This window comes from Priapulus caudatus, unplaced genomic scaffold, assembly GCF_000485595.1.
Source record: "Priapulus caudatus unplaced genomic scaffold, Priapulus_caudatus-5.0.1 Scaffold340, whole genome shotgun sequence".
Classification (NCBI taxonomy): Eukaryota; Metazoa; Priapulida; class Priapulimorpha; order Priapulimorphida; family Priapulidae; genus Priapulus; species Priapulus caudatus.
In genome coordinates, this window is record NW_014577401.1 from 182,861 (window position 1) to 194,432 (window position 11,572).

Sequence of the window (11,572 nt, forward strand, 5' to 3'; positions counted from 1 at the left end):
TGTTAGCGAATCTACTCCGCGGTTAATTTGAAAGCTTGCATGTTATTAGAGAGCATATTTATGGGCCACGGAGTACGGTTACATGCCCTGTGCCCTATCCTCTTGGGTTGGGTTACATTATATTGTATCTAAGTATATATAGACTATGGCCCGCGCCGTTTTTAGTTGTTACCAAAAATGAGCTTGATATACTGCATGATGTACTACCGGATTTAGCTAAGTACAATAGCATCAGGAGTAGATAATAGAACTCTCTATTATCTACTCCTGATAGCATCATAGCCCTTGTTGAAGTTGTTCGCCACACTCCCACAGGCCTCGGCGCCACGGGACTCTACTCTACCTACCTACCTACACTACACAGCCAGAGCTACTACAGTCTACAGCGCTAGACAATGACTAAAGTAGTAGTAATATTTACCTGACCAATAAGTAGAATAATAATAGTGTCTGTATACTTGATACCTAGCCCCAGCACTAACCAAATAGGGAAATACAGCGACTTCAACGCTTGCCACATTACTTCCAGCTAACACTCACATTAATGATTACCGCGCCTGAACGGCCGCTAGAGGACCTACTCTAGATTCATCAAGCTTGCGTAGACTGGTACTTGCTTCCACCTCGATTACTCGATTACTCGACCTAAGCCGATAAGTGGGACCGGTACCAGTCTACAAGCTGTTGCCCTATTTGTCCCATTAAAAGGCATACTCTGAAAATCTCTAGGGGGGGCAACTGCCCCTGCTGCCCCCCCCCCCCGCTGCGTACGGCCCTGCAACGTGGTGATCTATTTATTTTTGGGTTGTTTCAGCTAGGATCATTTTCACAACGGCAATGTTAAATTTGACAATGGTGATGCGCCATTGTGCCTCTTATGTATAAGAAACCCTGAAATGACAATGGTCACGTACTACACATTTCCTTCTTTAATTTTAAGGAATCGCGTACCACAGTAGCGACGCATCTGTCAAGTTGAAAACCATGAGAGTGAAGTTGGTCCCTGCTCTGGAAGACAATTACATGTACTTACTGGTTGACGAATCAACAAATCAAGCTGCTGCTATCGATCCTGTTGAGCCGGACAAGGTACGTCAATGCGGTTGCCGCGTGACTGCCTGCATGATTGCAGATTTAAGACTATATAGAATAATTCACATATATAAGGTGCATGTTTTTTCTTGCATGTTTTCTATTGATAAAGTATCATCTATACCAGATCAGGTCCTCTGGTGCATTAGATGCACCCCAAATTTAGAAGGTAGTAATTGGAAAGGAAAGTTTGGCTGCATAATAACCCTCCACATTACTAGGAATATGTTGACTATAAATAAGGCCTCATCATAGTTTTACCCCTCAAATTCCCCGTGTTTTATATTATCTCTTTACTATATCGATATTGGTTAGGATATACTCTAGCTATAGTGCCAAGGTTTGTAATATACCTTTCTGTAGCTAAGAATTCTTAGCTATAAGAATGTATGCTACACCAGCCCTCATCTTAGAGGATTCAAGATGGTTTGTGGAGACATTTTTTTGGAGATCAGTGTATTATATTCATAAAATATAGTTTGGAAAATGTAGCTTAGGTAATAATCTTTCCCGAGTGTCATTAAAAAGATATAGTCTGGACAGTTGAGCTCTTTTTCGAAACTAATCGAATTTATTCGTTTGCTGTTTTCATTTCATAGCTGCTAAAAGCAGTGAAGGAGGAAGAAGTTAACCTTACCAGTGTGCTCACTACTCATCACCACTGGTAGGTATATTCGCACACATTAGTATCTACTACACACACTACAGGTGTCGGTAATATTGTCATGATATACATTCAGTTGAAAGAGAATTGCGGATAGAGTGCCACAGGTAGCAAGCGGGATGTGTACAATTGTTTCTATATCTGGTAGATACTCAGAATAGTGATCCTTGGTGTTATTGCTCCTAGTGATCAATTTAGGTGCTGCATATGTTGCCTCGTTGTTGCAGGGATCACGCAGGTGGTAACGACGCTCTAGTGAGGAGAGTCGACACGAAACTGCTTGTCTATGGAGGTGATGACAGAATAGGGGCACTCACTAACAAAGTACAGCATGGAGATAAATTCCAGGTGAATTATTATCCGTCGCAGAGCTAACTGTACACGTGTATCATGTATGGCATTGAATTTGAGTAGTACATGGCAAGGCATGACTTATTCTGGCAAGGCTTTTCAATTGACTTTGATCTAATGCTTTATCGTGTGTATGGACATGTGTGAAGCAGAGGCCTGGACCCATTCTACAAAACACAGATGCAGTGCTCTGCACTGTGTGGGATCAAGAAGCTTATCACTCGATGACATTGAGCTAAAGAGTTAGTGATTAACAACTAGCTTCGAAGAATGGTGGTCTTCGTCAGGTTCTTCTTATATACTCTGTATGGCTAAAAAAGTGGTTGTTTCTGTTATGTACGTAGGTCGGAAACCTAAACGTCGAGTGTCTGTTCACCCCCTGCCACACGTCGGGTCACATCTGCTATCACGTGACGGATCAAAGCGGAGAGCCGGGTGTTGTATTCACAGGTACGAATGCTTACCTGCACATGCCTTTCGTCGTTTGTGCCACACCAAACCACCAGCAAGATTTTGCATGCAGCCTGGGAATCGCAAAATTTGTGCGAGTTATGCCTCAACGTTTTGCAAGTTGCTGTTAAACTTGATTGAATTGGAATCGCTTTCTTTATTAGGTGATACGCTTTTCATAGCTGGTTGTGGTAAGTTCTTTGAGGGGTCGCCTGAACAGATGCACAACGCCCTTGTAGGAATACTGAGCAAACTACCACCAGAGACGGTTAGTGACAAATGGACCCGACTAGTGTCAATTTCCTGTTGTATTTCTATTATTCAAATCAAGTGAGTACCTAGCACAAAATGACTCTGCATGTATGCAAGTCTCTAGACATAGAGATGGGTGCTTCTTCCAGATGAAGAATATAGGCATTCACATTTGCAAATGTTCTACATTTTAAAAGAAAACATGCAAAAGCCATACTTGATGTCACTAATGAAGTTATATAAGGCTCTGGCTTATGATAAGTTTGCTGATTAATGAAAGTATTCTCCGATGTGGTATATGTGATCATCATATCAAAAAACATGCTTTCAATTTCACAATATAATGTGTTTTAACTTTTTACATGTAGGTGTGACATGGAAATCACTGAGAGTTCTTGACTTTGCAGAAGGTTTTCTGCGGACACGAATACACGCTCAGCAACCTAGCATTTGCGCACCATGTTGAACCAAATAATCAGGATATCAGCAATAAAATGGACTGGGCACAGGTACAACACTAAATTTTTTTTATTGGCATGCTTGACTGCTACCCAGGAACTGATGATATATATATCATGAGTAAATCAAAACAAATGTAACTAAATGAGGAGTATACGTAGATATACACAATGTAAAAAGAGACTATTGTAAAGTATCATGCTATTGTGTTGTGGCTAGCATAGCTTGAGTAATCCCACTTTCACACATGGACTTGTGGACTGGTTTCATTCTCATTAACTGCATATTGTTGCAGGGACTAAGAAGAAGGGATATGCCTACCGTACCATCGACAATAGGAGAAGAGCTTTTGTATAACCCCTTCATGAGAGTGAAGTAAGCACTCCAACTTACCAGAAAGCAGTTTTCCAATCGAAACGACGCCACCGATGGTCAATGTAGAGAATGGAGTGACAGTGTAGAAAAAATTAAATAAGATTGGAGTATCGACGACAGTCGAAGGAACCCTGATACGGATGCCTCTTCTAGTAAAGAAGTATTGGTTGTTGAGTATATGGTTTAGCTTGAACTTAGAGGGTTCATGCCATGGTAAAGGTGTCCAGGATTGTGCATGATTCTCTATGAAAAATATTTTTCAGCAGTTTTCTAAGAGTTAACCTATTTTTTTCATATCTGTGGAAGGAACATGTCACACTCATTTCGATAGAGTAATTTCAGTCAAAAATAGAACCGAATTCTGCCGTTAGGCTTTTACAATCGTGCTTGGATCATATCTCTTTATGGTGAGCTAGAATATACATGCTGAACATCTTTGCCAATCTAAAGCCATCGCTATCCATGGTCAACAAGAGTGCATGGATAAATCTCATAAAATTAGAATTGCAACGAAATGTGATGAGGCATGTGAAAGTATCTAATATAATATACAATTCTTCATTGCAGATAATTGAGAGTAAGGTAATAAGACCAAGTTATATAAAAATGTAGAGAGATATTGGTGTTTGATGGCCAATTCCTTGCAATGGATGATGTTTTCTTTCAGTGTTGGCTCCGTACAAGAACACGCAAAACAGTGCGACCCGGTTGCAGTGATGGCACATCTTCGCAGTGAGAAGGACAGATTCAAGGCGCCACGGTTGTGAACGTGCCAATCAAAGCATTTTAGAAGTGATCCTTGGAATAAAAGTTCATCAGATTTTATGATAATGTTAAGTTATTATTAATATCAAGATTAATATTAAGATTATCATTATTATATGTCTAAGTATATTGACCTGTTAGTGACAGTATCGTTAACCTCATCAAGCTGAATGAAGTTGCTTCATTCAGTTTGAAGATTACAGCTAGATAAGACTGGTCATTGAAATTTGTTAACAGGTCGACGTACTTTGATTCAAATCAAAACCAAATTACTTTTAATATTGCAGAAACGAGTTTGTGCTGTGCCTGCTGAATTTTACCTATATAGAGTGATATTATCAGAGGGATTATAATCCATATATAGTGAGGTGTAAAAGCTAAATGTGGAAACGCTCGTCTAGACATGCATTTGGAAATCATGCAAGTTCACTCCCAATATTAGGTGGAGATTCTTGGTAATCTAGCAAGAGATCACTGTATAGGGCTAAACGATTACGGAACAGGATGCTCAAGAAGTAACTCACTGACTAACTATTATTTGCACTGCTTGCTTTGTATATCTTTGTTTTTTCTTTTTTTTCTTTTTGTATATTTTTGTTTTTTTTAATACATTTAATTATCTTGATCGTATTTACTGCTGTACATGTACTGTCCATGCTTTTAGTTTTTCTCATACATACTTACATACATACATCTCTACTTACATATTTTAGTACACTGCTTGCCCTTATTTCAGACCAACTCATGCACTCGTTTAAACGCTTCAACTCGTTACGGGATATTCCACCAAGTGACCTTTGCCAAACAATTTTTGTCACGACTGGAATGGCCAAGCTGTTCAGTAACTACTTTTATCACGACTTATTGCTTACATTAAGCAACTTACATTTTCGTCGTTTAAAAAAGGGAGTTTCCAGGAACGATACCACCTTTATAAGTGTGTTGGGTAACAGTTTAACAGAAGATAATCTTGTCCTTGTAAATACTAGAATTTGCATACAAAACAAGTTGGCAAGTAGACAGCACGTACAGTGACGACGAACACGCAGCCAATTCTGTAAACGTACGCCACTTGGAACATATGTGTAAACAACACTGGTCATTATTCAGAGGAGAACACAATTTTATTTACATCAATAGACGGCAGCTACAGCCCTGGACTTGCACCAGTAGATAACACATCAAGAACACAAACTATAGAACAAACAACGATAAAAACTGAAAACTGCATCCGTTTTTTAGTCCAATTAAGTAATGCTATGCACATAAGTTCATTCTTACACATTTCTTTCTCGGCTCAAAGAACATGGCAAACATAGCCGACTTAATGAAGTAGTACATTGTTCAAACTACGTGTGTAAAAACACTAATTAATTCGACTAAAAATAACAGGCGATTTTCAATTGCTACCATTGTTCGCTCTAGTTTTTTTCTCGACTTTGTACATTGTTCTTGTTGGATGTGTATCCACTGACATGAAATAGCAGCGACGATATAAATTTTGTTATACCATTAATATATATATAACAGAGTCTGCACTCACTGGACCAGGCCATACACACTGTTAACGACTACAAAGGATAATGATCAGGACTCGTGGACTAATATTTTTACACCACAAAATTGTCATTTACAAAAATACAAGCAAAATTAAAATAAAGTAATCAAATTAGAAACCAATTTCATGGTATGGTACATATAATTGTAGTAATTACTTTATATGAAGTTTAATTTGTTATGTAGTCTAATGTAACTACATATTTTTTTAATAAATAATGACAACAAAACATGGCTGCCAGGTGTCACACATACAGCTCCTCATTGTCCTCACTGTCATTCGACTGTTGCCCGTTGAGCCCTGTCCGTCGGCTCGAATCACCGCTCCGTGGTGCCCTCTTGCCGGCTTCACTCACATTGATCCCACACTTGCCCTCAGTGTATTTCAGCATCTCTTTCTCGTAACGTTCCTTGTCCTTCTCGTACATGTCATAATATTCCTGAAGTGAGAGAGAGCGAGACAAGACTGTGATGGACCGTCGGTTACTTCACATGATGGCCGTCCAAGCGTGCAGCTTGGGAAGAAGTTGTTACCACACATAGAAACACACATCTAATACATTCGTGTCAAACACCAAATTAAATTGTGTGAACCCTCTAAGTAAAATGTAGCACTGTCCTGTTCTGGTGACTGTCCAACTCAAGGTCCAATTTTTCAGACTACAATAACTAGATTCTCTGGTTATCTCTTGTACAGACTATATAATGCACTGATCCACCATGCTTGGCTACATATAGCATGCTGCCATAATGCATGCTCGCCAGGTGGCGGTGCAAGACATGATGATAAAACAAAAACACAACCTGCAGAAGGAACTAAATGAAAATGTGGATCTGCTTTAGGCATTAATGCCCCGCATACTGTCAGCCACACAACTACATACCGAATTGGGCTCTCAGTTTATTCTTGAGCAGGCAGAGCTATAATGGATTAAAGTGTGTGACAAACAAAACCATACACCCAAATTCATCCATGGGCTCTTGTTCAAAATGCTACTTGTCTACGTTCTTACACGTAGGTGGGCCAACACCCACGAAACACAGACGAGAAATGCCAAGCAGCAACAGCACCTGCGTCACTTAGGGGGATGTTCCATGCATGCAGCATGTGTTGCCTACCCACAACGGGAGCATGCTCACATCCTACTAGCATCAGAGGAAACCATCATCTGCTATGTGTATCGCAGTTTGGCAGGCGGCATAGGTAAACATTTTAGTGAGCCTTTTGCATTCCAATGCATGCCGACAGAGACCTCTAGTGGACGCTGATAAGCGTGAGCTCACCACATGGATACAATTCGGACGTGACAGCGCAACAGGCTGCTTCCAATTATGACAATTAATGACTTACGCAGTTCAATTCGGCCTAACTGTGTGGTACCTGTCACGCCAACACGAAAAACAAGTGAGCACTGACCCAAGCACACTTCTTCACACTGACGACACGAGATGTATGGTTGGTTTCATGAGGTTACTTAATGAGGTTAGCCAATCAGTTCACCGCAAGATGGCGTGCGTGCCTGGACCGGTATACATTACTTCCGTGAATAGGCTTTTATAGTTGCTTTTGCGATGCCTGATTACTGTGTACCTCATTGTAACAATAAAGGAGGTCATAGTTTTCCAAGTGACCTAGAACTGAGATTGAAATGGTGTGTGGCGATCAAAAGAAGTGATGAAAGTGCACACGCACGCACACACGCACGCACGTGTACGTGCACACGCACCCACGCACGTGTACGTGCACACGCACGCCCGCACGCACGTGTATGTGCACACACACGCACGCATACACGCCCGCGCACGTGTACGTGCACACGCACGCACGCATGTGTACGTGCCCACGTGTACGTGCCATGTGTACGCACGTGTATGTGTACGTGAACACGCACCCACGCACGTGTACGTGCACACGCACGCACGCACGTGTATGTGCACACGCACGCACGCACGCACATGTACGTGCATACGCACGCACGCACGTGTACGTGCACACACACGAACGCACGCACGCACGTGTACGTGCACACACACGCACGCACGTGTACGTGCACACGCACCCACGCACGCGCACGTGCACACACACTCACGCACGAGTGTACGTGCACACGCACGCCCGCACGCACGTGTACGTGCACACACATCCACGCACGCGCGCACGTGTACGTGCACACGCACCCACGCACGCGCGCACGTGTACGTGCACACGCACCCACGCACGCGCGGACATGTACGTGCACACGCACGCACGTGTACGTGCACACGCACGCCCGCACGCACATGTACGTGCACACGCACGCACGCACGTACATGTACGTGCATACGCACGCACGCACGCACGGGTACGTGCAAACGCACCCACGGGTACGTGCACACGCACCCACGCACGCACGCACGTGTACGTGCACACGCATCCACACACGCGTGCACACGCACGTGTACGTGCCCATGCACGCACGCACATGTACATGCATAAGCGCGCACACACGCACGCGCACGTGTACGTGCACACGCACGGTTACGTGCACACGCACCCACGCACGCGCGCACGTGTACGTGCACACGCACGCACATGTACGTGCATACGCACGCACGCACGCACGTGTAAGTGTCCACGCACGCACGCATGCGCGCACGTGCACACGCACCCACGTACGCGCACACGCACGCACGCACGCACGCACGTGTACGCACGCACGCACGCACGTGTACGTGCACACACACGCAAGCGTAAGTGTACGTGCTACTTTAGAGAGCAGGTAGGTTAATTAATTTACCTTTCTATCAGCTTCCGATCAGCTTTCCTCCCAGATGTCTTTGCAACTCTGATTTCAATTCATTTACGGTTTTCCCTTCGTAACTAGAAGCCATTGTTTAGCAGTGATACCGGACAGTGCACGCGCGCCATCTATCCAGCGATTAATAAATGGCGAACCCCATTGAATGGAATGACACTTATTGTTTTAATAATCAATGAAATTCATAATCCAGTGATCCACTGAGATTACGTGTGCATGCGTGCATATCTCTGTGAGTGCACCTGCATGTATTTGTATGTGTGTGTTGTCTGTATACATTTCACATGACAAACTCACCCTTTTCTCTTCAGAATTTAGGTTCTTCCAGTGGTGTGCCATAATTTTGGTCAACTCCTGATGACTCACATCTTGACCAGGATTTTCTGAATACAATCAACAATAGTTCTTTAGCATACAGATGCCAAGTGTGCCGATTATTGTACAAACAGACCACGATTCCTTTCGAGCACTCTGTCTGTTAGCTCTAAACAGTTAATTAACTATCACCGTTTTACCAGCTTATAATATAAATGAACAATCATTATAATTCAGTAAATGAACCTCAATCGACACAATTCTCACAAGTGCATATATCAATTTCGGACTAACATACAGGCCAATGAGGATACCAAATAAAACTCCACAACACATGTTGCCATCATACCGTTGCACATCAGCACAGTTTTGTCATTAGCGACATAGCAATCATGCATTTAATTATCCATAGCCACCAAGGAACATTTATTTCCTGCCAACAGATCACACGATGTGGACGATTCATTCACGCACCGACGTCGACACACATTACCCTTTGCGAACTGCTCCTGCGACACGTTCCTCTGCTGCTGGCAGAACATGAGAAAGGCATTTGCAGGTTTCTTCGGAGCATTCGGATCCTTCTCGCGTTCGTTCCGCCGCTTCTTTCCGCCACTCGGCGATGCTAGAAGTTCTGCCTGCGGCTCGCCCGTGCCGTTTATCGGCACAGACGATTTCGTTGCCTCCTGCATCCAGTAGTCATTGAGAACATTGAACAAATGCTCGTCCTGAAACGTATGCAAGTGTACACGTGAATAACATTTAAACATGAGATAGCCAGTGACTTATCTGCATGTAGAGATCGACAGGTAGCTCTAGCCCAACACTGTTGCAAGCAGCGGCATTTTAAAAATGCTGCTTAGCAATGAAGAGCAATGAAGAGCTAAAAAGTTGATATTTTAGCATGCATACATGCAAAACAAATATAAACTAACCTATGTTGACTGACTTAGCAATAACATTCAAGGGGCATGGTTATCTTGCTCAGGTAAAAAAGTCAATTTAGACATTGTCATTAAGGATACTCTCAAGGTTTTAGGCAAAATTTTACCGATTTTTCATTTTCAACTTTATTCGATGGCTAACAGCTAACACTATGTGCAACCTCTGTACATGCTCATTTCTCCATATAACGATACATGTGAAATTTCAGAGCGTTTTGATTGCCCCCGTACATGTGTAGTGAGCCGCGGCTGACGTCACTATGACGTCAGAGACATGATACAACTAGAATTTTCACGATATTCACTAAGCTAGTATCCAACAATATCAATCCTACTACAGCTGTCATATGCTAGTGATCTGTGAACTATCCCACGCTGCCAAAAATAGTTATTTTACCTCGCTACATACCTTACATAAGGCGCGCGTTTGTTGCCATATAGCTTAGTGACGTCAGGCAATGGGCGGGTTCGCGCCATTTTGCATGAAATTGCGTTGGTCACCTCGTAATTTCTCAAGGTGCATGGAACATTTTACCAATTTAGTGGTGTCAGTTAGTCATGGATATGTCGCAGTAAGTACTAACAGTAGATATTTCACATACGTGCATCCATTTTTCACACAGGCGGTCGATCATCGTGAAAAATAGAAAAACGCCGATTTCTCCATTCCGATTTCTGACATAGTAGCCGATGTATAAATGGATATTTCTCTGTGATTACAACTCGGAATAATTTAATTTTACACTTGTTTTAATGGTAACATATTGCTGTAAAAAAGTGCGTCAGGGATTGTTATTAAGTGCCGTATTTTATTAGTTATGTCTGTTTATTCGCTAAAATATTAAATTCAAACGTGACTTGAATTTTAGGCAGTTTTTTTCATTTGTCTCGGTAAATATGAAAAAATACGTATATATAGAAAAATCCTGACAGACTTTTTTGGTACATATTGTGCTTAACATGTGGCGAAAATGTTGTATCCTCAGACTTTCTTGTAATTTAGAAATATCCAAAATACCATTTTTACATAAAAATTTGTGTGGTAACATAATTAGGTGCTTGAGCACAGAGATACATCTCATCTATAAATAAAACAAGTGATTGATTCGATTCATTCATCAATAAACGTTTAATCTTCATTAGAGTAATACTCATGCAAAAGGTGGAGAGTATCCTTAAGAACTGATATACACAGACATTGGACTGTGATTAAAATGAAAGTGTCAATGACACTATAGCTCATATATTCCAGTCAAATTAGTGTAACTAAGAATCTAAAACACAATATTACACATAGATATGATTAGGTAGGTAGGTAGGTAAATTTAACAAAATCGAATGAATCCAGATGAGACGGGATACTAGAGAAGCGTTGCCGAAAGGAGGTGTTGACCCGAAGTGCTGAGCGCAGATCTTGCGCGCAGTTCCGCGGCAAGGCGCACGCGACCGCGGGAACGTCCTACGACAGTATGCAGCGCTGGCAGCTATGGATCCGTGCGCCGAATGCTTAGTACAGTTCCTTGTTTGTTTGTTTTGGTATTTCCGATAAT

At 42.2% G+C, this 11,572-nt stretch overlaps 2 protein-coding genes across 2 annotated transcripts in view; one reads left to right on the plus strand and one right to left on the minus strand.

Moving 5' to 3' along the window:
* Nucleotides 1-925: 925 nt before the first annotated feature.
* LOC106809267 (hydroxyacylglutathione hydrolase, mitochondrial-like) lies at nt 926-5,038 on the plus strand. Its single transcript, XM_014812278.1, has 8 exons — nt 926-1,089; nt 1,692-1,756; nt 1,984-2,104; nt 2,452-2,557; nt 2,722-2,825; nt 3,217-3,318; nt 3,564-3,643; nt 4,311-5,038. Exons 1-8 carry the CDS (start codon nt 985-987, stop codon nt 4,408-4,410), a joined length of 783 nt encoding a protein of 260 aa, XP_014667764.1. The 5' UTR covers nt 926-984; the 3' UTR covers nt 4,411-5,038.
* A 469-nt stretch (nt 5,039-5,507) lies between these two features.
* LOC106809266 (high mobility group protein 20A-like) overlaps nt 5,508-11,572 on the minus strand; it is a gene marked incomplete at its 5' end in the record, with an annotated part of 9,528 nt that continues 3,463 nt past the window's right edge. The window contains 3 exon segments of the mRNA XM_014812277.1: nt 5,508-6,405; nt 9,061-9,146; nt 9,572-9,806. Coding sequence (XP_014667763.1) covers nt 6,211-6,405; nt 9,061-9,146; nt 9,572-9,806 — 516 coding nt within the window.